The 26,613-nt window shown below is 36.3% G+C and overlaps 2 protein-coding genes, 1 long non-coding RNA gene and 1 other non-coding gene across 4 annotated transcripts; 1 reads left to right on the top strand and 3 right to left on the bottom strand.

Annotated features, from left to right (window-relative positions):
- Window positions 1-2,467: 2,467 nt before the first annotated feature.
- Window positions 2,468-6,382, bottom strand: LOC113702862 (short-chain dehydrogenase TIC 32 A, chloroplastic). Its single transcript, XM_027224018.2, has 8 exons — window positions 5,647-6,382; window positions 5,219-5,450; window positions 4,711-4,790; window positions 4,398-4,554; window positions 3,863-3,944; window positions 3,632-3,719; window positions 3,421-3,467; window positions 2,468-2,837 (listed from the first exon to the last, which is right to left on the bottom strand). Exons 1-8 carry the CDS (start codon window positions 5,768-5,770, stop codon window positions 2,655-2,657), a joined length of 993 nt encoding a protein of 330 aa, XP_027079819.2. The 5' UTR covers window positions 5,771-6,382; the 3' UTR covers window positions 2,468-2,654.
- An 8,482-nt stretch (window positions 6,383-14,864) lies between these two features.
- LOC113704231 (probable trehalase) lies at window positions 14,865-20,563 on the bottom strand. Its single transcript, XM_027225996.2, has 11 exons — window positions 19,463-20,563; window positions 18,308-18,427; window positions 17,524-17,639; window positions 17,244-17,344; window positions 17,030-17,139; window positions 16,586-16,658; window positions 16,330-16,497; window positions 16,159-16,246; window positions 15,678-15,777; window positions 15,371-15,584; window positions 14,865-15,163 (listed from the first exon to the last, which is right to left on the bottom strand). The coding sequence occupies exons 1-11, from the start codon at window positions 20,077-20,079 to the stop codon at window positions 15,077-15,079; spliced, it is 1,794 nt and encodes a 597-aa protein (XP_027081797.1). The 5' UTR covers window positions 20,080-20,563; the 3' UTR covers window positions 14,865-15,076.
- Window positions 20,564-21,787: 1,224 nt separating this feature from the next.
- On the bottom strand, window positions 21,788-25,745 carry LOC113703830 (uncharacterized). Its single transcript, XR_003451524.2, has 2 exons — window positions 22,738-25,745; window positions 21,788-22,266 (listed from the first exon to the last, which is right to left on the bottom strand). It is a non-coding gene; the product is annotated as an uncharacterized lncRNA (long non-coding RNA).
- On the top strand, window positions 25,589-25,659 carry TRNAG-CCC (transfer RNA glycine (anticodon CCC)). The gene has a single exon. It is a non-coding gene; the product is annotated as a tRNA-Gly (tRNA).
- Window positions 25,746-26,613: the final 868 nt, after the last annotated feature.

The raw sequence follows: 26,613 nt of genomic DNA, 5'->3' as shown, positions 1-26,613 counted from the left end.
TCTGGGAAGTCCTCGCTGTACTTGCAATTTCGGGTCTGTTTAAAGTGGGCTTTATGAAACCCAAAGGCCCAAAGCTTTATATATTTGCAAAACTCTTAAATTGATTCTGAAATTTGGGGATCAAAAGGCTTTGTACTTTTAATATTCTTCCGCTTTTAAAATGGTATATATAGTTATCCAAAAGTCACAAATTTCAATGCACAAATATATTCAGCATGAAAAAATAAAAATCATATCCATTATGATCAAGAGATTTACGACCATTAAGTAACCGGTTTTGCGATTTTGATATTTAAAGTTAGTGCTGTGTAGTTGTAGTTCAATTTTATCCTGCAGTAATGAAATAGCATGGATATAATGCATTATTATCTTAGAAGTAGAATCAAAAGGTTTTTTACTTCACATGTAGTATGTAGTAATTTTCACCGAAAAGAACACAAGAAAGAAGGATACTTAGGTCCTGCTAGACAATCCAATTCAGCGTTTAAACTTAATGAATTCATATCTTAATAAGTTAAGACGTGCTTGATAATAAAAAATAAAACATCTTAATTAATTAAGTGGTTTTGAATTATTTAGACAAAATTTATTCAAAACATAAGTGATAAATTATTCAGTTATCATTTAATGCAGAACATTTTCAAACGTTAAGTTTTGAGTGGTTAACGATTCAGTAATTTAATAAATTCAAATTTTAGACTTCATTCTCTTGAAACACACCCTTATGAGTTATAGTTAACTTATGACTTGAAAATGGGAACCAATATATTGGTACTACTACGCTAGCTATATAAAAGGCACCGTTATGACTTCATACGTAAATATGTAAGCATTACTCTAAAAGGTCATCAAACAGCAAACAGAACCAATACAACTATACGAAATTTGTTTGATATGTCGTAGTTCGTTGAAGTTTGTCTATAATGTATGGCATCTTGGTGTTTTTAAAGATTATTAATCGTGAAACTACTGTTTATGCATTGCTGCCTGTCGAAGATTACGTTTTGATGAGTTATATGCGTGTGAGACTTCTATTGAGTTATATGCGTGCGGCATTATAAATATGGTTCAGACTTCAGACTGAATTGGGCTAATATATATACTTCTTCTCCACATGTAAGGGGGTAGAATCGTTGTCACTGATTTTTCTTAATATTTTTGAGAGTTGAGACCGTCTCCATAAAGTGGCAAGTTCATTAGCAGAGTAAGAAATGTGGTTGTGCATGAGTTAAAGGTCATTAGCACAGTTAATTATGACATGAGCAGCTTTGACAAATAGAAGCCTAGGTTGGCAGGGGATTCTGCAGATAAATTTCTTCTCTTCTCCATAATTTCTTCCTGTATATCATTTGTTGACACCATCCAGCCTAGACGATGAACATTAATGGAGGTCTGAAAAGCAGTAGTAGTAAATGAGACGCCATAGAGATGGCAAATCCACCTCAAGTTGCTATCCGATGCAGAAAGCAGACCGTGGTGGGCAAAGGATAAAGCGACACAAATAAATGGTGTATGGGGGCATGCAGCAATGTGTAGCTTAAGCACTTTTCTCTTGTAGCAGACCGGCATCTGCTTCCTTTTCTCAAGAACGAGTGTCGTCAAGTCGATGGCCTGAAAGTCGGTAGTTTGGTCCACCATTCTTGGGATAAAGTGACACCAAAAGAAGGCTACCCAGTTTTCCATGGATACTGTGTAATTAGGCATTTAAGATGTCAGAAAGCAAGAGTGACAGTGACTTATCGTCAAGTAACTATAAAATAGCAAAATTTTGGATGAAAAGTAAAGATTTTTCTTCCTTCTTTAATTAATATGCGTCCAAGCAATAAACCAAGAAACTATTGCTAACTCCTAGAATGACGCCAGATTATGTATGTGCCAGGGTTTTGAACTTTTTTCAACTTATAAATGTTCAAAGCTCAATCTTCTTTCAACTTTTTATCATGACTTTAGTTAGTTACAGGGTAATTAATTTTAGAGAGTGGATGGAAACTAGAAGTGCAATCTTTTGTTGTGGTGAAACTTGAGGTATCTATGGCTGGTTCTAAGAACTACAAGTGCTTGAAAGTTGGAATCTTTAAGACCATATTGGCTCCTTCCTTCTTAATTACCCAATTAACCCAAAAAAGGAAGAAGAAAAAAAGGCCAAATTGTCACTGAATTTTCTTATAATATTTTAAAGAGTTAAGACTGTCTCCATAAAGTGGTAAGTTCATTAGCAGTAAGAAATGTTCTTGTGCATGAGTTAAGCTCATATATATGCAACACAACACGTAGAAAAGAAGTATGCAACTCAACAACCAGAAATGAGAAAACTAAAATGGAGGAGGAGCCGAGGAGGAGGATACATTCATATTCCCACGGCACGACCCTTGTAGTTGGGGGTTTATCCGATGATGCCATGTTAGTAGGCCCCAAAAGATGCTCCCAAAAAATTTAAAAAAAAAAAAAAAAATTCCAACCGCTCACATGGAACCATATATCCATTTTGCTCTAGCATTACAATTAACTACATCCTGTAATTATGAATTAACTAGTACATAATTTTCTTATACAAGTAACCACTATACATGTATGTACTACTGTACGTCTTTTCTTGATATATAATATGTGCTACAATACCATTTGTATAGTCTAATTAATGTTGAAGAAAGCCATTAATTATTAATTAAATACGGATCCTTGGAAATCATGGTTTCGGAGGCAGACCAAATCCGTGCAGCTTCCGACGAGTTGGATGCCAACTTTGAGGCTGGAGCTTCATTGCAGTCTGCGAAATATTTTCCGGTCACCTTTAAGAGTCTCGGATGAGTTGCCACATAGCAAGTCGTTGCAGCAGCCTGAATAATTAGTCCGTATGTATTAGTTTAATTAGAGATTCATTTTTACACACATTAATTGTCGTTGCAGCTGCTCTTGTCTTTTGGTTCGTTTGGATTTAATTATGAAAGTTTGTTTGAGTCTCACTCATTCATTATGAGAATAATAAAAATAAAAATAATGCACTTTTTGCATCTTAATTACTGTTTCGATTAATTTTTTACTTGACATCATAATTAATTTCTCTCAACATATAATAAATAATTTATTGCATATGGCAATGGAATGAATGAAATTAGCACACGAGTGCCTAATTCACCCTGTTCGAGATGTCACATATATATATATATATATATATACACAGACACTTACTTAAATGGAAGAGACATGACATGCAGATAAAAATAAATGCGCCCTCAGTCGAGCTATGCTATATATGTATACATAGTGCTGTACGTACTTCAAGAATAGGTAAATTGTTGGTTTAAAGGAGGCGTGTCACTGTCACCCCTCAACTATTCTATTTGTTGAACCCCCAAGGCCAAGGGAGTTAGTGTAGTTGGCTGTGTAATGCATGCATACATGAAAAAGAATTAACCTAACCTGAGGGATGGTTTTGAGGAGCTTGGAAGCCAAAAAGAACACCAGATCTGCACGGCCACATGCGTATACGTTTGTAAATTGTATCTAGATCCTGTTAAAGACACCAGACTAGGCATATCCTAGAAAAAAAATATATATATATATACGCAAACGCATGCATGCATACACAGTTAATTACTTGAAGTGCTGATGAATGAATTGGGGTACCGACCGGTAATGAGACCGTCTCGTTCTCGAGTAAGTCTAGTTCTCACAATCCCTGGATGTACACAATTCACTGTCACATTTGCCTCCATCTCCTGCGACATTCACCCACCAATTACTCTGTACTGTAGTAGTCTGTACTATATATATAGTATAGACTCTTCACCATATATAATTAATTAAATAAATAAAAATTCAGTGCCAGTACACTTGGAGTTTCGATGATCAGTAAACTTACTTGGAGTCTCTGAGCAAGTTCCTTGGTGTGCAAAACGTTAGCCAGCTTCGACAGAGCATATGCACGTGTTGCATCGTAATGACTGTCCAGCCCCAACACAAATAATCTCTTTAAGCATCATTAATTTATTTCCATTTCATTAACCAACAACCAAAGGCAAAAGATAAAACAAAAGCTACCTCCACAAATTCTTAATTTCTGTACGTAATTAATTAAGGAGGGATTTGCATGTTTTAAAGCATTGATACTTCTTAGTTTAGTTGTGACTATATACATATATATATATATATTCTCACAAATTGAAATTAAGTGCCACGTATCATGTACTCTTGTCTGTCCTAATATTGCTTGCAAGATACAGGACTAAAGAAGTGAAGCCTGCCCTTTTTTAATTCTTTTTTTTTTTTTTTTTGGGGGTCTTCTCACCCGGCCTGCTGCTTCTGCTGTTTTTGCAGCTGCATTTACTTCGATCGGTATCAGGTTGCGATCCCTGTCTTTAATGTTTGTGATTTGTTGCATTAATCAAACTGCTCACCTTCTGCTTCTGGTTATGGAACTCAGATAACTGATCGGGTCACCGGAGAACCAGCTGTGGATGCTCGAAGACACGTTCACTATTCTTCCCTGAACGCCGGTTGACTTGGCAGTCTCCACCATCTTGGTTACCAACAGCTTTGTCAACAAGAAGTGACCTGTTTTTTTTTTTTTTTTTTTTTAAAAAAATCCAAAAAATCAAAAAGCACACAATTGCATACCTGTTATATATTCACATACATCTATCATATTTGCATGGCCGTGCTAGTTTATCTGTTTATTCTATTCCCTTTCTTTCTTATTGGAAGCATTACCTAAATAGTTGGTAGCAAAGGTCATCTCGATTCCATCCTCAGAAATGGCATGCTCGTGTGTGAATTTTCCGGCGTTGTTTCTGTTACAGATTTAGTGAGACACTTGATTAAGGAAACACGTTACGCAATTTTCAAGAAGGAGTAGTTGAAAAATTCTGCATCTTCAGTTGAAGATACCTACACATAAAATAAACAAATAGTAACTCTTAACATTTAACCAAAACGTACTAACATCTGCAATTTATTCCCCTCTGTCCTATCTTCTACCAAATGAAGGAATAAACCCCGTAACCGTAGTACCATCTCCAGAAAATATTTTATAGAAAAAAAATTACACATATACTAAAAAATTGCAGTACTCGGATGGAACGTCATACTACTTTTGTTATCTTATGAAAAACAGTTAACAAGCATATTTTTGTAAAATACAACGAAAAGAGTAATCCAAGAGGAAAAAGGGGGAAAAACGAGGGGTTTTTTGGAAGTGTGATCAATAATGGGTACTTACATGAGGAGATGAAGGGGTAAATTAAGAGAGCGGAAGTCTGCAACGAACTTTCTAACGGAGAAGAAAGAGCTAAGATCAAGAGGCATGACAATAATGTCGGACTCTGGAAACTCGGACAAAATTCGAGCCTTGCTATCCTCGGCGGCTTTGAGGCTCCTGGCAGGGAGGACCAGCCTGGCTCCCCGCTTAGCCAACACCCTAGCCGTTTCAGCACCGATCCCCGACGTCGCACCTATATATATATATATTAATACGACAATATACTAAACAACCATAAAAATATAACAGTCATAGTATAACTGTCTAAGAGAGAACGTAACCAAGCTAGGCAGGGGTGGGAGGTGACAGGATGGATTGTGGATGGAGCGAGGGAAGGGGAATGGAACCCTTTGATGGTGTGGCTATTTTTCCTTTGGGATATTATTTACCTGTGATGATGGCGGTGATGGAGCGGAGATCAGGGCAGTAGTCGGTGACTTGTTCGGCGGTGGACTTGGAGCCAAAGCCGCTTGGACCGGCAGAGCCAAGCAGGTACTTAACAGTTTCCAGCATTTGTACTTGATGACGGAGAATTATAAAGTAGTAGTATGTAAAAGCAGCAGCGTTTAATTCTGTACTACGAGTATTTAGTCGGTGGCATGGACCTGTAACTTATACTACTAGGGAATGAGCTAAGCTAAGTGGTAGCAAGAAGAAGCTACCATACCATCACTTTTCGGGGTCCATGCATATACATCGAGCAATGAATTGACGACTGCCACTGTAGGTGATGGAAGGTGCTGTGTAATGTAGAAAGATGTAGTAGAAAATACTTTTGCGGAGAGTCGGCAAACAGGGAATAGTGCAGGAGGAATAGTGCTTGCAATTTACGTAAGCAGTAATGGTTACTGCTGGACTGCTAGTACTTGTGGATGTGATGGTGGACGTAGACTTTTGATTTTGCTCTTGTCAATTAATTTCTATCTGTTGTGCGGGCTGAGACAAAGAGAATTGCTGGTGTCTGTTAGTCGCTGAAGGCTGCAACTCACGGAGCGCAGACAGTATAATACTACTAAATGAACTCTTTCTTTTGGAGGAGGAAGAGGAGGAGGAGGATGGATAGATGGCTTGGCTGGTGATCAAAGATGATACAAGAAAAGAAGGAAAAGGAGGAGATGGGATTTTTATAATGACAGGACTTAGGAGGGAGAAAGGGAGGGATTAGGGAATCAATTATTAGGAGAGTTGGCGCGTATTATATCTTTGTCATTTGATTGATGCATATTTTAATTGATTTTCCATTTTTTTTGGGTACCAGTAAAGCTTTAACTCTTTCTTTAATTCAACCAGTTTCTTAACTAACTTGACCGCCACTTTCTACCTTTCCTTCTTTTTTTATTTCTTGTTTTTTCCGGTTATCTTTTCTTGTTTTGTGTGATTTTGCCTTCTTTCTTACCAGATTCACCATTTTAGACCGTCCTTTTTATTATACAAGTAATACGTTGCCGTAAGTTTTTTCTGTACCAATAAAATGTACTACTACAAATGATAATATGCCATCAACTAACTTTCCATTGGGTGAGTTGACCATCAAGTGAAATATGAGATATACATTTGACTGCAGGTCAGGGGTGCAGTTGAAACTTTTACACTTGTAATAAATCCAAAGGATATTTATTTAACAACTGATTCCTTAAGTTAGAGTAGGAATAAGAGTTGTTGAAAGATACAGTAATGTATCCGTGTGATCTAAAGGTGGATCTTCTCCCTCTAATCGCTTAAGTTAGAGTAGGAGTAAAAGTTATTGATTGACTAAAATTTTTTTAAAAAGAAATAAAATGCCATCAAAATAATCATAACCTTTTTTTTGGTGTAAGATCTCTCACTTACACTCTCTCTCCTTATCATCCAACCTATGGCTTCCCCCAAAACAATCACAACCTTATCATTGTTGTATGTCTCGATTTATGAACAAATTTGCATATAGCATTTTTTTTTTTTGTAAATTATGCAGAAGAATCAAAGTATCCATTAAATATTGGTTGAATTTAGACATGTAGAAACTATCATGTGAAAATTAAATGACCTAGACGTTTTACCCTTAACTTTTTCTTACATGGTTGTCACGCCAGGGAATGGGAAAACTTAAATAGCATTCAATTTAAAGATCAGGGAATGGGAAAATAGCATTCAATTCAAAAGTTGTACCTAGAATACCAAGATCATCGTGCAATGGAAAATGTTGATCATCTTACGGATACAGAAGTAGGGACAAGCTAAACTAAGGTATTTCGATCGTCAAAGAAAATAAAGTCAACTGTTTGCTGGTTTGGCATTGTAAAACTGTGATTGGTTAGAGGCAACGGTCGGTGATTAATTAAACACCAATTGCACCAACACAATAGGCCACAATCCACACAAAGGCTAACCCAATACGGGAAAAATTTTCAAAAATGAAAAACTCAGAAAGAAATCATGAAATCTGAGTATAGTTATAAGAAAGGGGAAAGGGGGAGGAATGGGAGGGGTAATACGAGAAAGAAAGGCAGGGTAAGTGAGAGATTTCAAATTCGAGATCTAATACATACGTTACATTACATGACATGAGGGGGGGGGGTAAAAATTGAAATCAAGAGTGGGATAAAATTCAAGGTTGCACAAGGGCAGTCTTGATAGTTTTCCTTGATAATCAATAGTTAAAGAGGGATCGCACGTGAGGGTAGGGAGACGAGTCAATCTACGGCCTCGAATCTGTCATTTGCTCTCTTAATCTGTCTCTATCTTCGGATACATAACAGAAATTACTGGTCAATCATTCGCAAATGACCTAAACCCTCCCAACCCTTCAATGAAGAAACCCGCCTGATTATCTTGAATGTGCCAACACATGCAATTGTATTACTATCATGGGACGCCACAAATGCCACTTTTCACTGTCAAAGTATATCACGTATCCATCCATCCTTTGTTTCTCTTCCCTTCCAAGGCATCTTTTCTGTTATTTATCACTAAAACTAGGACTTCTTGATTCCTACACTTGTCAGAAATTTCATTTTTTGGAACCCATACCATAATATACAAACAAAGCGTGGAGTACTTGATTCCCATTATCTTGATTAAAATAGCTGATCACTTTCTGATCAGGAATCTTACGAATAAGGATTCCAGTTACGGTACGACGTAAATGACGCGTAATCTGGTAACTATGCTACAGTCCAAATATGGTGAACTTCTGTTATGATCTCATAATTGCCGAATCAATGCTTAGTTCTTTCTTAGTTAATTCTTAAAGATGAAGGAGAAGTAGAGGAAAATATGATGATTCCTCGAGCCACCCTTCTGTGACGGGAAAAAGGAGAAAAGGTGGGTAGGGCCTTCAATGGTTGTTTATTTATTTATTTTTCCTTTATGAGCCAAGAAAGGTTGCATAACAAAAGGAAAAGAAGTCACTAAAATTCAGCTTTTTGAAGCACTTCTTCAGCTCCCGTGCCTTCAATCCATGCGCGGACCCAGACGCCCCCGCCACCACTCGCCTCTTTTATCTTATTGTTGCTTAACATATATAGTAGTAAGTGTTTTTTTTTTTTAAAAAAAATCTTGCAAAATGCAGCTTTTTCCTATGGTGATAATATGCCTATTTCATTTCTTGAGAGTTGAGTATGTACTAATTAATTAGACCAGTATTCACCATTGTCTCTCATTCACAAGTCACAACACAAGTATATATATATATATATATATATATATATATATATATATATATATATATATATATATATATATATGACCTTGCCACATGCTCACATTAGTCACGACAATTATATTATATGCTTGAGTTGTGCATGGCAATTATTAGCACAGCCGATAATCGTTGACCGGAGATGGTGTACGTACCTATATACATCTACATGTAGATACTGATGATGTAAATGAATCCCATGAACCTAGCTGGCAGCCCTAATGCAAAAGTTATACTACTGCTGCTTAAATTGTCAAGTTAAGTATCTTTCGAGCCTCTCTGTTCTTCAATTTCTGGAGGAGAAAACGAAGCCACGCAATTACCGGAGCTACTTCAACAAGTAAGCGGTCAAACTAAAGTTTAGGCAAAAGATCGAAGGTCAACTAAAACGTCTCCGGAAGGAAAAAGAAGAGAAGAGTACTTATTTCGATTAAGCTGCTAGTCTTCCAAAGCGGAAATATTAAAGCCAATGCTAGATTTTTGTATTAGCATTAGCACATGGGGAAGAAATTTTGAGATTCAAAACGAAACAGCGAACTGCTCGATGCAAGTACCTACGTTCGAAATTCGCAACCCTTCCAGAGCCTTTAGAATCAAAGCTATGAGTCGACCATCGCCTTCACATTCCCCACCTAACCTAACCATTTTTAAATATTTATTAAAACCTTCTTTTTGCCTATAATTTTCCACCTTCATCATATCCCCTTCACTCTTCCTGTATAGAGTGCTACGTGTTGTTTGAGAACACATTTGTTTATGGTTTTTTTTTTTCCAAACGATTTGTTTATGGTTGATAGCCAGCTAACTCTTCTTAAATCTAATCCACTTCAACGGTTTTTGTAATGGACCAGTCTAATTCTTATATATAGGGACTGGATGTCAGAAATAGGGGAAGAAAAGGTTAAAGCTAGCTAGGCACTTTTCTCATCCTCCTGGAGGATCAAGCCTGGAGCATAGTAGCGTTGGCAGGGTTGAGCGAATTATATGCAACCATGGGCTTTGTTTATTCAGATCCCCAAAGCAAACCTAAAGTTTAGCTTTTGATTTAAATTAACCATTCTATTCATACTCATGTAGCTGGGAGTCAGGGATACGGTAAGCAAAAAATAATTATTGTATTTGACTAAGTACTATGGGCAATTGCGAGCGTGTAAGACAAGAATCTTCTTCTTCTTCTTCTTCTTGTTTTTTTTTTAAAAAAAAATTTTGCTAAAGACAACTATTAATTCATGCACGGTCCTTTGCTTGCATTGGAAGGTATGAAACATGTACGATGTACGATAATCGGGAGCCAGAAAATGTACAGTAATGTCGTGTTCATTGATGGGGGTATGCATGCATTATTGAGATTCCTCCTGCGGGCAATCTTTCTTGAAAGTTCAATGAATGAAAAGTATGTTTTGACGCTTGAGGAAACTGGCGTACATGCATGTATTGCAACTCTGACAAAAATGTTTTGTCCGACTAATTCGTTCTGTATTGTCAGTAGGTGATACCTAATTAGTGCAGGAAATCGATACAAATTTGTTCGTGGAATTAAGATGGCGTTCAACCCTTCCTCCCAATTCCTCCCAATTAAAAGGATTGATTAGAAGGGTGCTGCAATTAAAAGTAGTTTGTTCCTACTTTACCTTTAAGCATCTTTCAGTTTTGTCATGGAAGGACCTATAAATAAGCAAGATCTCTCCTCTACAGTCGGTTTCTTCCAGATTTGTCTGCAGGTTATCGTTCGGATGCAGTGTGCCCTCCAATCCAAATCAAGCGCCTCACATAAATGTGTTTGGGTTTGATTTCTCTTTCTTTCTTTAATTATTAATTAGGATAACAAGTTTTGTTGGCCAACTCCAATTTGACTAGTATTATTAGTATAACCTTGGATCGAGACGAGGGAGTCCGGATCATAAATACACTAATTTAATTAATGATACTCCAATCGTGGTGCTGCTGATTAAATATATCATCCCACTACAATCAGTACTACTATATCTATATAATTTATTCAATGAATGATTTCCTTGAAGTAGAATTACTACTCAATGAATCAACAGATTGGTGTTTTATGTGTCAAAAGGGAAGACCTGCGCTGGATAGACTCATCAATGAATGAACACGACTATTCTTCTTCAATGATTGCCACTATACATTGTTTCCGCGGGAGCCTCGAATCTTGAAGGGACCCTCCTTCTTACTTCTTAGTAGGATATCGTGTTTCCTACATTATGACCAATCTTTTCCTCTGCCCCTCTTAAGTATACAATCTTGACTTGATCACCCACTAATTTGTTTCTTGTTTTCTTTTTTTTTTCATCAATTATTAATTGGTTGATCTCCTTTTGAAAAACAACTCTAGTACCACCCTCCTTAAATAAGCACTCAAGGTCTGTGATAAACTAAAAGCAACTTTTACCTAATACTTGCCCCAAAACAAACTACTATAAGTACTAACGCATCAAACTCCCCAAAATCGAAGCTTCCCACCTTCCTTGCCTATCATATGGACGCATATATAGTTCTTGTTACCTATTGTCAATCTACAAATGTGGCCACCGGCCCCAAGTATGAACATTAATTAAAAAAGCGTGCAGTTGGTGAAAAGAACGATCATGTAAAGTTGAGGGTAAAATACTCGCACTGTCAATCGTGGGATAAATACTGAACTTCAAAGTGCAAAACGAAACATATAAGTATGCAAACTGTCCCTCTTCTCGAAGAACCTACTACTTTGCTTCATGTGAACTCCTGATTTGCCATCAAGGCATCTGAAGTATACAAATTGAACTTAATTTTCTCATCCTTATCTATATTCCAATCAAATTGCCTTATTCATATTTCATTTTATAACACTTTTGTGATTAGATAACACCCTTAAGTTTAGATTATGTGCCAAAATTAGCTGAAGTTTATCAACCCTAAGATAACTAGTAATAGTTCACGTTCTTCGTACGTGATTATATTAACTAAAATATAACATCTTTTAGGTATACATTTTTAGTGAAATTTAATTTTTTTTTATCTCGTAATAGAATATTTTATATTTTTAATTTCTTTAACCAATGATTGTTACAAAGATCAATGAGATTCAAACTTTTTGATTTATTGATTTTTAAATTTATTTTGAGCTTTTTAGTAAATTATGGATTCAATTTTGACAAGCAATTATTAATATGGTCATGTTCTGCCGAAATTGTTATATAATCGCAATATTTGTACCATTAAATCATGATATTGAATTTTTCAATGTCGTACAAAAGATGTTAAATTGAAAATATATGTACACATGTTAAGTGTGAGCCTAGGAAATAGAATTCATAATTAAATAAAGATTTAGATTGTAAAATCAATTTTAGAGAGGTATTAGAGTAAATGAATTGGCTTATTAGATTTTGTCATTTTAATTATTTTCACCACACTTGCTCTTTCTTTTACTCCTTGACAAGATCCACAGTTTAGAGGTGCTTTTTGACTTGTGGAAAAAAAAAAATCCTTGGTTAAGTTTCCAATGAAATCAACAATTTTTAATAAATGAAAACAAAATTTGTATCAACATTTTGAAAATGTTTTTTGCTAAGACAAACAAAATGCAATTGTACAATTAAAATGAATTAATTAATTATAAATAAAATATGTGAATTGTGCTCATATCCAACTTTGCATGAAACCTTTTATTATTCTACCTTATATCTTTCTAGATGAACTTTTCAAATTTTTATGAATTTGAATTGAATAATGTGAGACGCATAATTGAATTTGGATCATTCATATTGGGTCTAAGTGTTATTGATGTTAATAAAGAATGTAAATGATCTATACTGCTCAATTGTCTTAGATTGGCTGTCTAGTTGTCAAATAAAATTCAATTGATAAAAATAGTTGAATGTTTTAATTTATTTTTTTTTGTATTTCTTCATATTGATAAATAGCACATAATTATGCATCTGTCCCGTGATATTCATATCAAGATTCTCAAATTGAATATGGACTCTATCTGTTCTTCTTATACATTTCCCTTTCATTCTAAACGCATTTATTTATTTTTTGATACTAATGTTTTTTTACTCCTAGAATTGTGGCTAATGCAATTGATCACACTATTTCAAGCAAGAAATTGCTTCGGTTAATAAACTTTGACACTCATAAGAATTGGAGGTGGACTGCAAAGGTAGCTAAATAGTTTTAATAGGGAGTTTTTCATTTTAATCGCCAGCATTTATTGAGATTTTATCATTTGGAATGTTTCATAATTTTAATTAGTACCACAATTAACATGCAATAGCGTTGATTGAAAGACGGGAGGGCAATATAGGTACAACGAAAACTAAAATTAAAAAAAAAAAAAAATGCTTACACTCTACAACGCTAAGAGTCATCATACTTTTAATATATTAATAATAATAGATGGATAGATAGACAGATAAGGTTAATTATTGTTAATAGAAGCAGTAAGCAATTTGATTAGAGATGATGGGAAATTGAGTTCAAGTTTGATGCTTTAGATATCAGGAGTTTAGGTAATAGAGTACAAATTCTGATCATCAAAAGAGGAACTGGAAAAGTTTGAACGAACGGAGTAATTTTTAGCTTTGCATAATATGGCAAGACAATTAGTATCAATTATTATGGTCTTCTTGGCAGCAAGCTATGAAGTTAGGAAATCACGGGCAGCCTATTAAATATTAGTAATCAGGATCAGGGTGATGCCAAAGGAATCAACTTTGATCCGTCTCTTTCCTGATTGCTACAGAAATTGAGAATGCTGGAGTTTGGGCCTCTGTACCATTTGCATGATTGTGACTAAAACAACACACGTTTTCTGGCTAATCTCCAACAAATTAGGCTTTTTGGAATAGATTATGGTTTCTCATCATGAAAGAAATCTATCGAGCGATGACCCACCATCACCACCCCAACTAAGTAGGCCCCAAACCATATGCGGATGATCATCTTCTCCTGCTGCGTCATGCACCACCCACCACCACCACCAAATTAAGCTAGAATTTGAGTTCGGAGATTAGCATTATGATCCCTTGATCAGTCTCATTGGTTGCTTGTTACCCTTTTGTCGTCTACAATATTTAATAATAATTCCAGTTTGGCAACGAAAAAGAACATATATTACAAATCAACAGGCAACTAAGTACTCCGCCTAGGTCCCAACCACTAGCCTCGTAATTGGTGGTGCTTAGCAGTGACAATAATAATATCTTTCCTAATCCCTGCTTCAATTAACCGATCACAAGTACAGGGAAGTTTTAAGCGTCGAATCAAGACCCTTTTTTTTTTTTTTAAGGTTAATGAGTACAGGTAAACTTATTAATTAGAGGGCGCTTTTTCTTAATAGATTGATTAGGAGTTGAGAAGGTTTCGATAAAAATAAAAAGTTTCGAGTTCAAAACTCTCTTCCGCTTCTCGTTTTTTAAATCCCATCTTCCGCTTCTCGTTTTTTAAATTCCATCCTTCCGCTGTGAAAGGAGGAAAAAAAAAAAAAAAGAGGATTAAATAGGGGATTAGATGTATAGAAGATAGAACGCTCTACCACCTGTGATCGAAAATTAGTGCGCGGTCCCGGCATGTTAAAAAGCAAAGATAGAATAGCACAAACCAGAAGCCACAGATAGGGCAGGGGAGGGAGATTTAGACACTGTGGGAAAAGGATGAATTACGCACTTGAACATCCAGTTTTGCATCATGGGACCAATTCAAACCTTGTTTTCTTTTCTTTTTTTTCCTCCTTTTTTGGGGGGTACAGAAGGATTATCAGACGGCATGGCACAATGCAGGAAGATTTAGTATCTGTACTACACCAAAACTTAATATTCTTCATAAGCTCGCACCGTTATTTATTAGTAGATAATAGTAGTGTATTTGCATAGATAACTCTTGCTGCCTTGCACACAAAACTAAACAGCGAGGGAAAAAAAAAAAAACAAGAACAGTGAATTGATTCTGCTTTATTAGACAAGGACAATTTATATCAATGACACATTTCAACTCCAGTTACAGGCTAAGAGGTAATGAATTGCCAACTGCGACTTTTAAAGATGACAGAATCTTCAAATTTTACCGACAAGTATTATATGTAATGCAGCCTACATCTTTTTCGCTACAGTAGAGCAGGGTTATATGTTTCTTTATGTCCTTGCTCACTGGCAACCCACCTTCACGTCTGCTGGCCATCCAAATTCCTCTAAAAATGCCAATACAACTCCATTTGACCATCCAAAACCTGTCTGCGTTGAACCACACCAAGTTTCAGGTAAAATTCCATAAACAGTAATCATTCTAGTGCCTGGTTAGCAATAGATGGAATATAATTTTAGGATAAGAAATTGAGTAGCTCACAGGAAAGCAAAGGAATTCCTTTGGATGAATAAACCATAATTCTAAGCATCAGAAGTACAATACAAAAGCTTGTATTTGGGGCGTGTAAAACTTACTTGAGGCTTATATTCACCGCCACCTCCGAATTCTCCACATTTTTCAACATCGTACTTCTCATGCATTGCCCCTGTTTCCTGGTAAGCAACATAATTGGTTCTAATCCATCTCAATGCAATGTCTTTGGCTAATGAATTTGCTTCCTCCGACCCATATCTCACCAATCCCTCAACAATTAGGTGTTGAAGAGGTGCCCAACCATTTGGAAAGTCCCTGTTTGAAACTCAGTCTAGGTTATCACTTCACGCAGTAGTTTAATCTATCAGCTTAATACAAGTGTGTATCAACATAACAGAAATTGTGTACCATTGTTGTCCTGTATTTGTCAAAGAAGTTGCGATCCCTGCAGGACGAAGCAAGCCTGAAGTTTGGAAACTTTGAATGACTTTCTCCATCATCGTTGCGTCTTCAATTACCCAGGGAAGAGAATCGCTATTAGTATACTTAACCCAAATGGGAAATTTCAACTTCAGTTTTCATGTTAAAAAAGTAAATGAGTATGTCCCCAGCAAAGTAACATAACTAGAGATATTTAAGGGGTTTACTAGATGGTTGAATTTTTACCAGAAATTTTTGGGATTACTAAAATATTTCTATCAAGACAATGTGGTGGAGCTCAGACTAATTATGCAAATCCAATTATGGCTTCAGCTCACAGCTCACGTCCAGCTCAGACTAAATATGCAAACCCAATTACGTCTTCACCTCACAGCTCACGTCTAACGCAAGCGTTTCAATGCAGAGAGATGGCATACGGGAAAGAAAAGAGAGACAGTATAGCAGAAACCTGAATGAAACAAGTTGACCCACAAGGGAATGAAGTTTGATGCAAATGATTTCTGATTCTGGTTTGAAGCTTCCCAGGTATATGCATCCTGCAGCCGACGATCATTCCTCAGAACTTGTATTGTTGTCAGATAAGTCATAAAATGTCCTCAAATTTGCATAAGCATGTCACCTTGGAAGTATTGGTCTCAGTAAGCCAGTAATCAAACCACTGCCCCTTCTCTGCATTCCAAAGTATTGCGTTCATTGCCTTTTTCCTAGCTTCAGAAGCTTCTGTAAATCTTGCAGCTATGCTACTCTCTCCAGTAACATTTGCCAAAAAGGCTATGTCAAGTTCCATCTGGACACCGACCATAAAATTTACTTGCCAAATTTAAAGAAAATAACTTTCCACTACATCATTCATAAGGAATGAGCTGATATATCACCTTCAGAATGAATGAATTCAAATCCACAGGAACTATGTATGTTGTAGACAATGTTGTAAGATCAGATGCATTCCTGAACCAAGCCATGAAAATGGTCAGCCAATTAGAATGTCACGAGTATATGCATCAAACTGCAATCAATTGAACTCTTCGGCGACACCAGCATGAGCAAAAATTTGAGTTGCTTTGGTCCAAGATGCACATTTGAGGAACAAATAGCATTCATAAACAAATTCTGTAAGGTAAGACCTTAAAAGAAGCTAGCATGTGCAGACACTCAAGTTGCCATAATCCATGATGCACATTCATGGGGGAAAAATCCGTCAGGAAACATATTACCATACAAGACTATTAGTTATTGAAAAAAGATACTTGAACAAAGATTACTAAACCTCAAAGGATATTATACCTCATACTTAAAACAAAAAAGAAATGGTATCAAACCTCATCCATCTAGTACTGAAATCCCATCCAGATTCAGCTGCTGATGCCAGTTCACGGTACAGCTGTGTTTTCTCACAAACATTTGAAAGCCTTGAAGCTGTTTCTTGGTCCTGCAAAATCAAAAGTTGTCATGAGCACAAACTATAACAAACTATAATTAACTCGATAAATGCAAGATTAACTGATTAGACAACAGGACTTCAACAGCTCATACAATTGATGAAGATTCAGGCCTAGGAGTATTCCACATTGCATAGTACCGACTTAAATTGTGGATCTCTCCTTGAGCATCTTTAATGGACACCTTATGTATCCCTGTAGTTACAAAAGCAGAGAAAAGGGGATATTAATCATATAAAATCAGAGAAAAGAGCTTTCAAAAGAATTAAATACATATAAACAGAACATGAAGCAGAAAGGTGGATAAACTGAAAAGTCAGAGCACCCAGAGAAAATACAAAAATGAAAAAAGAGATTGAAGAGCTTCATGGTACCTGAATTCCAAAACTCATACTCCTTAAGCAGCGCAGGAAGGGAACTTTTGATAAATTCGTCATCTCCTGTTTGATTGTATATGTTAAAGATCATAGAACTCAGGAGTGGGGGCTGGCTGCAAAGGTCATTCATGTAGCTTTATTTCATCTTCGCCATAGAGAACATAATGAAAAAACTCAATATAGTGCTCCAACTTAAGAAATAATAAATGCATGAGTGCAGGTGCCAAGAGGAGAAAGGCCAAGCTAGACAGAAACTTTAATTAGTCTACAAATTGCTCATTAGCAACAGTTACTATTGTTCAATGAAGTCCGTAGCACCAGAAATGAGCAATTGGCGTCTGATTCCAAAACTGTAGGCATTTTCATCAAGTTCACTTCTAATTATTTTCTATAATTTGAAAAATGTTTCATTATAAGACAAAATATCAGAACAAAAAGTTCCAAATTTTGAACTTTGACTCCAATTAGCTACCTTAGAATATGGTACTCTTTGCAGAGGCGGCAAAAAAATGTGCAGCACATTGTGGAATTGTCTATGAGCATTACGAAACAAGTATGAATGTTTAGCTGATAACATGATACAAGATTCACGAGAAAAGATTGATTCTTGTCAACCCATCATCTAAAGAAATCATGAATTTGCAGGTTCAGATTGGTAAAACATAGCAATTCAGCTAGATAAAAAAGAAAGTGTTCACGGATCCCTTGACTACAACCTGAAAATCATCTTCTAGGTTTGCAGAAGAAAATCAGCATAAAGAAAACTAATAAAAATGCTTACCTCCTGTTAGTGTAATATGCCCTTGCACCATTAAGTACATAACCGAATTCATCAATTAAGGAAATAAGGTTGGTCACAATTCCTTTTGCCGTGACATACATTTTACTGGCCAGCAAGCCCCTGCTCGGCACAAAAAATTTCCCATAGAATTATGTTCCAAAATGAAGTTGTACCAAACAGGCAAACACCCACGTCAATGAATCAAAAAATTTAAAGGGAAATTTGATAAAGAATCAAGACTCACGGCCAAGTCAGAAATGACATTCATGAGTTTGACAACTTACCCGCATTTCAGTTTTCACCAAGGCAAGATCAGGATGATTGGATTTTTAAACAAGTAATTTTTGTTACGGTGTAAATCAAGCATAGTGGTTACTTGGAATTACCAATGACTGTGACCAGACATTGGCACGCATCGAGGCAACTAAGTAAAAGACCTGCAAGAAATTAAGTTTGAGGAAACGAGGAAAGCAGCTAGCATACTAGGACAGTTACTCTCAGAGCTAGCATAGCTCACAACAACTTGTCCTGCTGCCTTTCTTAAGGTACATCTGTACATTACTCCCCACCCAGAATTGGCACAGTTCCTGTACTTCTAATCCCATAGAATTTGCCTTAATCTTGAAATAAATGATGCACTAGGGACCTTAGAAATTAGAGCTATGAGGACTGCCTTTGACACATTTAGATACACACTAATAGCCGAAATATAGTGAGAGAATTGATAACCTAATGGTTAGAGGACTTTCTATATTAGAAAGAGCATTTCATTCTAACTTCTCTTCTCCTTGTCTTTCACGACATCCTGCCCCCCTTTAAAGAATCTGAGAATGAATGGATCTTCCATGTCAAAATACAAGAAAAAATATTCGAATGCAGTAGGCTTGACTGTGGCCTAAACTCTGTATTAAACCATTGGCATCACAGCTTGAAATCCAAGATAACAAAAACTAATCTTGATTACCAGCCTACCCATACTTCTTTCATAATTTCTGAGAGAACCAAGAACCAATAGGGAGCTAGCAAAATCCCAAGCTCCAACTGTATTAATTCCTTCTACACTAGATAGTTGACACAACAATCTCAAGAGAGCAAAACAAACAAGATTGTAGCTTGATGAATAAATGGAACAGGGAATTTACAAATTAGACTGACCTGATTACCCAGTAAGAATCCCAGTAATAAACCTCTCGAAATCTGGATCCTGGAATAATAACAGGCTTAGGCAATGGCAGCAAAGTATGCAATTCAGGCTTCTCCAGAACCGTGTCAGAAACTTTCCTGCTCAAATTCTTCCAGAGGGAATGGACTTCCAATGCCCAAGCTCTCATCTCAGGGTTCTCCACATTGGGTAGAAAATCTCGAGGCTCAGCAGCAAAGTCCACTGGCTCAGCATACACCAAATCCTCATCAGCACCCTCCAAATATTGGCCTAAAAAATCATTCAAGTCGCTAACAGAAACCGACCCGTTATCAGCAATTGAAAGCTTATTAAAAGCCTCCAAGGTAGTATTAAGATTGTATTTCAAGGACATGTCGACGTAAAGCTTGGGATCAAAGTTTTTGTGCCCAAACGTTTTGAGGGACGTTTGTTGAACAGTCTCAAGAAAGGAAACTAAAGGCGTGGTCTTCACAACAGGGCCTGAATCAGTTGGTTTACATGAATCCAAAGCATCAGTAGAAGCCATAATAGACGAGAATGAAATCAAGAAAGCGAAGATTATGATCAAGAGCGCTTCTTGCCGGTTAACGGCTGTCTTCGCGTAAGCCATGATTGTGTTGCTGATGACATGGCCCTACTGTTGGGTGTCTGCGTTCAATATATACTGTTCGTTGGGGAAGGGGGTCTGAAAAGTCGTCGGAGAGGAAGAAGGTGACAGGAAGAACGGCCGGCAGTTGGAATTTATGCAGTAACTTAGGTTCAACATCAAAGTTGAAAATCAACACGCAGCTCCTGGCTAGATTTGTTTCGATAAGCACAATGCTTCAATGTCAGCTAGTGAGGATCCTCGTGTCCTGAAATCTTGCATCAAATATCAGTCTTGGCTTCACTATTATTTTTCGGACATATTCCAATTACCAAGCCGACAAAAGTAAGAATTCTAGATTCGAACCTTTTTCTTCTTTTTAATGCAAGTGAAGTGCTCGGTACCTCTCACTTACACTATCTTCTCAAACCACTCAACCTATCTCCCATCCTAAATGGGAACCTTTATATGCAACTCAAGCACATGTTTGTCGTGGAAACAAGATCAGAAGTAAGGTGATCCTGTGACGGAGTTTTTTTGCCAAAATAACACTACTCTTTCTAAAAAATATTTTCAGTACGATTCACTTTCCAATTTTATTCTATATTATTGCCACCTAATTACCCCGATTGCCATATAGTATAACAATAAAGGAAAGCTTTAACCTGGTTTATACTTTCCAACAAAAACTAAAAATTTAAACTTTTTTATTATAGAGGCACAAGAAGATTGCATAACTTTAATAATTTCCTTATAATTATTTAAAATAAATTCTACCATTATTGACCTTGCTATTATTGCTCTCTGTAATTTTTTTAAATGTATCAAACTTATTGCATATATTTTTCAAAAATAAATTTGCAAAATACAAAAGTTGCAATGAAAATTGTAAGCAATAACAAGAAAAAGTTACAAAAACTTCAAGGCTATCATATTTGTTTTATGTTATACTTCCGACTCCTTGAAAAGAACTTTTACAAAAAGTAATCAAACTATTGCAATTGAGATAATGCTAAAGTTTCTTGAAAGTAACACAAGCCATTAATTGATGTTGAATAAATGTGCAAAAATACTTCAAGTATACGAGATTATTTGATCATGTGATAGAGAGGCACTACAAATGAACATGCTTATATATGTGGCGGAAATCAAACATATTGCGTATGAATCTATGTTGTTACGTAGTTTTCTTATTAACATTTTATCAAACACACGGTGTGAGAAATCATTTATTAAAACAATTAGTATTCAAAATTTTTGAAGGCCATGGGAATGTTCCAAAAATTGCACAATAGAAAAGATAAGAGAATAATCTCCGTTTACCTTGTGATTATCAAATTGAGGAGAATATTTTTATCCACAGATATAATATCAGGAATGACAATGAAGTTTTAGATGTTATTAATATAAATATTGGCTTCTGGCAATTACATTTGACAAGGAAAAATAATGAAATAACGAAAAATAACGAACCGAAAAAAAAAGTAGGAATGTTCAAAGAGAGAATCAGGAAAAATATTAGTTGGGAAAGAGAAATGGAATGTGTCTCTATCTCTATCCTGCCACATATGCAACCTATGTGACAAAAAAAGAATTATAAAGGTAATAAATTTTAAAACTAGGTTACTTTGGGTATATGTTTCAAAAAAAGAGTTATTTTGGCAGTAAACTCTACTATGATGAACATACGACATTAACATCCGAGCTGGATGAAAAACGATCAGAGCCAAACTTTTAATCTCAACTGAGGGGCCGTTTTTGCCATTTTTTTCAACTTGTTGGCAGTCCTTATAATCATGTCTGAGGAAATAACAAGGGCAGCAATAAAAGAATTTTTGCCAAAGCTGAAAACATAAGGGCAACAAGAAACTTTGGTATCCCTCTTTTTGGTTAAGGCTCTCAACCATCTTAAGCTATGATTGGTTCTTTGTCAAGATTGGCTGTGGACACCAACGTTGCACGTGATATGATTTCATTGAACGCCAATCATCATAAAAGACCACGCACTGTCAAATCCACATTTTGGTTGCATAGCATGATGGCCCTGATTCACTGATTTTCATCCACGTTCACTGACAAATTCTTGTTTGCTTGACTTGAGTAGTAGTTTCAACTTAGAAAGTGCAAATCCAGCTTGGCTCTTTGCAGCGCATGCACTCAATTGCTTTTCTACTCATTGGCTCTCTGCTAAAACATGTGCTGGCGTTCAAGCTGTAGAAACATTCAAGCAACGATTAAGATATTGACTTGTTTTATCAACAGAACAAGTGATGAAAGAGCCGAAAGAGATAGAATCGCTCTTAAATTATCTTTTGACTGATCCAACCATCCCAATTCAAGGGTTGGTTACTCGAGAAATCACGGGTTATTTAGACAGCGGTAAGCATTTCAACCTACAAAGAAAAAGAAACACTACTTAATGTTGTAAACTTAATTATAGCTCGTCCTCATCCATTTGATTCCTTCTCCATCATCCAGCAACCAGCATTTGGACACCTAGGAGAACAAACTATCACATCATACTTTATTTCCTTTACTAGTATTTTTTAGCATCTGAACACCAGAACAGTAAAACCAAAACCAAAGCCACTCTCTTGGCTACTCCAAATTGATACAATTTGGACAAAATAAAGCAAGAAGTTGACAATTTATCCACAAAGACAATGGCAATATGTGACTAACACAATTCATAAATGCGTTCCTCCGTCTTATTGAGAAGTTACAGCCCAGCAGATCTCCCTCGTTCCACAAGTTCAGTAGTCCATCGTAGCAGAAGAAAGTCTTGATTATACTGCGATTAGTGCTTGCTATTCACATTACAGTTTTCGATTAAGCAAGGACATGAGGAGCATAAGGCCATATTAGATGCCCTCCATCCTTTCCATAATTTGCCCCACCTATGATCCTCCATTAGCCAAAGTAAACAACACGAGGAAAAAAAAAACAAACAGCAAAACGATGGCGGACAGAAAACTAAAAGAAACTAGAGAGAGAGAGATTTTTGCAGCATGCTATCAGAAATAGTAAAATTCACAACTTTCGACTGACTCCAATACTCAAAGCAATGCAAGTAGCGACCAAAGGAAAAATGTTAAGCCAGCTCCTCAGCTGTCCCTTCTGTTCTACATGTAGCTCTAGAAATATGACAGAGCTTCAGCAATTGGAACGACAACTATAGCTGACTAACTTCATCACTGGAGCTTCAAGCCAAAAAAAGTTAAATGTAGCCAACAACTCTATATGCTCCACACACCGACTCAAAAACAGTGAGCACCCTGGAAAAGCAAAAAGATAAATGGGGAAAAGCAAAAGACAGACAAATAAAAGTTGAAATAGAACTTGCAAAAAAAAAAAAAGTACAAGTAAATTAATAAAAGTTGGAAGGCAAAGAGACAACAAAGATACTTCATTCCATGGCTATCTCTCCTTCCTGGATTCCCCATCTGACTGAAACTTGAATTGAGCTATGTTGAATGAATACACAAATATATAAGGGAAATATATTGCTAGCATGTTACTGGTATTACGAAATATTGCGAAGGTTGTTAATAGCTACATCAGGGAAGAGTGAGACCACGGGCAAAGTAAGAGTAACATGGGAAGAAAGTCTTTAAATAGAAATCTGTACCTTGATAGCAAGAAAAGCAACCTAATTCTATAGACACACAGCTTGGTTGACAATATCTTGATTGATGTAGAATAGGACTAATCCTCCTGAAGTCAGGTTTGAACTCTTGAATAAAAAGTTTTGTGATTTAAAAGGCAAGAGCTGCATGGTATACCTTAACCTAGAACATTGGTAACCAAACTGGTCAACACGTGGAATCAGGAGGAGTGAACCAGGATATCAGGAAATCCCAATATAAAATCAGCAATAAGCAAGAAACAAGACCCCTGGTTCACAGCCAAAAGTCCAGCGGGAAGTAATCTTCAAGATTCCCATAATGTGAGGAAAGAAGTCAAAGAAACTGAAACAGTTTTCAGTTACTGCTAGAGAAGTTTATAAATTATAACAGCAGAGAACTTTAATTTCCTCAAGAACAATGCACTGGACATCACTGTGAAGGAAGAAAGAAAGCTGGAATTCATATCCATTGAAGGCTATGGTGCTTCTAGGAATAGGCAGGCTGGAAACTGGCATAGAAGATGCAAGAGTTTAAAAGAGCATAGAGCAAGGCTGTACATAGTCCACTGATGTGCCTACCCTTCTACTTTGCTGGATGTAACGCATAGGTAAGGAAATTTGATACTATTTTCTAATACGCAACCATGCCCCTAGTGCTCCTCTTAGATCACCAGAAACTATTGCTATTGAAAAACATAGGAGTATGCTGTCCAAAGCTCAACAGGAGAGGAGTTCTTATGCACTCACCACAATTTTTTCCAGAGAACAGTTCAGGACAGAGAAAATGTGCAGAAGAAGCAATTCATTGTGTCAACAAATTACTTTTAATTTTAATTGTAATGTATTTCCGTATGAGTTATCACTATAAGGATGGAAATATATGAAACCGAATTGTAGCATAAATTGTAATATGAATGCAAATGGTGCTCAAGTAAATTCTGCAGGTGATTTAAATGAAAACATTTGCAGGATGCATCAATACAAGAAAACACATCTCCATTGCACCAAAAATTCAATGTGGCTTAGCAAAGGATTCCCATTTCAAAATGGGCTATGATGCAATACAGGACAACAACACAAACAGCATCAAGTCCTCTTAGCTCAAGTTAAAGGTCAGAATTTTTCCTCCTGCAATTGCAATTACATTGATTAAATAACATTTACCTTTCAAGATGAAAGGGTATGCAGTAAAGCTTGCATTTCTTTTTCCTTTTTTTTAAAAAAAAAAAAGGCTGATAATATAGCTGATAACCAATCATTTCAAACTGCTATCCAAAGTTCATCAAAAACACATGGAGTAACAAATGAGTCAAAGCAATATATGAGACAGGGGTGGTTAATTCTCATATGTGAAAACCCACAAGAACAAAAAGGTACAAATGTTACAGATAGCAGGGCATCAAAAAAACCCACAAGCGGATGCTTGTAAGAGAAACAGACCAATCTAATAAGCAGAAACGGGAAACGGATTGCAGAAACTTCTTCAAGTTAATCAACAATTATCTATGTGACCACAAGCACTAAGCGTGCTGGATTTGTGAGGGTATATAAAATTTGCGATTCCAAACATCAGATGCAACTTAAAGAGAAGACTAAAAACCCAAAAGAAGTAATACTACTAAAATCATTGATAAGCTTCATAAAATATCATATCATCTGCCAAAAGAAAAAATCATTGATAAACTTCATCACATAGCATCTACCATGAGAAATTAATAACCAACTTTCAGATACACATCAGGTCAGCTCCAGTCTCTTCTACAATAAAGCATAAACTCTCGCACCGCCACCGCCCATCGCTTTACTATGAACTGCCCACCGGCCTCGTACTCGCCAATAATAGGTTGCTTTACTGATTATTTCATTTACTTGTTCAAGCAAGATTTGGAGGTTCAAGTTACCAACGTCGCGCATCTGGTGTAGTGGTATCATAGTACCCTCCCACGGTACTGACCGGGGTTCGATTCCCCGGATGCGCATTGCCTTTCTTTAAGGATACAAGATGCAGGGAAAATGCAATTTTGGTTGATTTTTGGTCCCAAAACAAACATGGCTCCTAATGTTTCAATTTGAAATTGACTAATTTTTTTTCATTTCTTATGCGTGTAGTATTGTAACACTTACCTAAAATTTAAAAAAATAATAATAATACTAAGGATTAATTACTCACACAACTACACTTGTGTAACTTAAAAAAAAAAGAAACAAAAATTATTAAACATACAAAGATATTCATCTAACATCCTAAATTTAATTTCAGTCTTGACCTCTATTCTCTCTCTCTCTCTCCCTTCCTTTAAAAGAAAATGTAAGACCAAAATTTCTGACAAAGGTCACACAACTCCATCCCAGTGAAAATTGAAAACAAAAAATCACCCATTGATCCTCCTATATGTGCTTCAAGCTGGAAATATTAGGGAACAAATTTGCTTTGGCGCAAACTTTGAAGATTAGAATAGCTCTTGCTTGTCATCTTTGGATAGTTTCCCCTTTCCGTTTGTCTTTCATGTTTTTAAACACTTCAAAACCTTTTCACGATGTCCATACGAAATAGCACCTGGCTCTTTCCAAGATTGAAACTTCTAGAATCTCAAGAGCAACAAGAAAATTTGTTGTCAACGTATTTCACAGTAAAAACGTTTTCAATATCTCAACTGCTGTTCTGAAGACCGGAAGTTGCAAGCAATGCAAAGAAGGACGTCTTTTTTTCTTTTTTTTTTTTCCGGAGACGATAATAATTGTATAACATATTCTTTCCCAAACTACAAAGAAGGGGAAACCTAAAAAAACTTGTGTTAAGGACTAGCAAGTACACAGACCTTACTAGACCAAAAAATTGCTTTGACACCACCCTTGAATTTTTTTTTGCTGCAGATGGAATTTGAACCCCCCACCTACAGCCCAAAGGTGGCCATTGAGCCAGCTCAGTGGTT

The sequence above is a fragment of the Coffea arabica genome, chromosome 8e (genome assembly GCF_036785885.1).
Source record: "Coffea arabica cultivar ET-39 chromosome 8e, Coffea Arabica ET-39 HiFi, whole genome shotgun sequence".
In the NCBI taxonomy this organism is placed as follows: Eukaryota; Viridiplantae; Streptophyta; class Magnoliopsida; order Gentianales; family Rubiaceae; genus Coffea; species Coffea arabica.
Note: the sequence above shows the minus strand (reverse complement) of the source record. Positions and strands in the feature narration are given on the sequence as shown.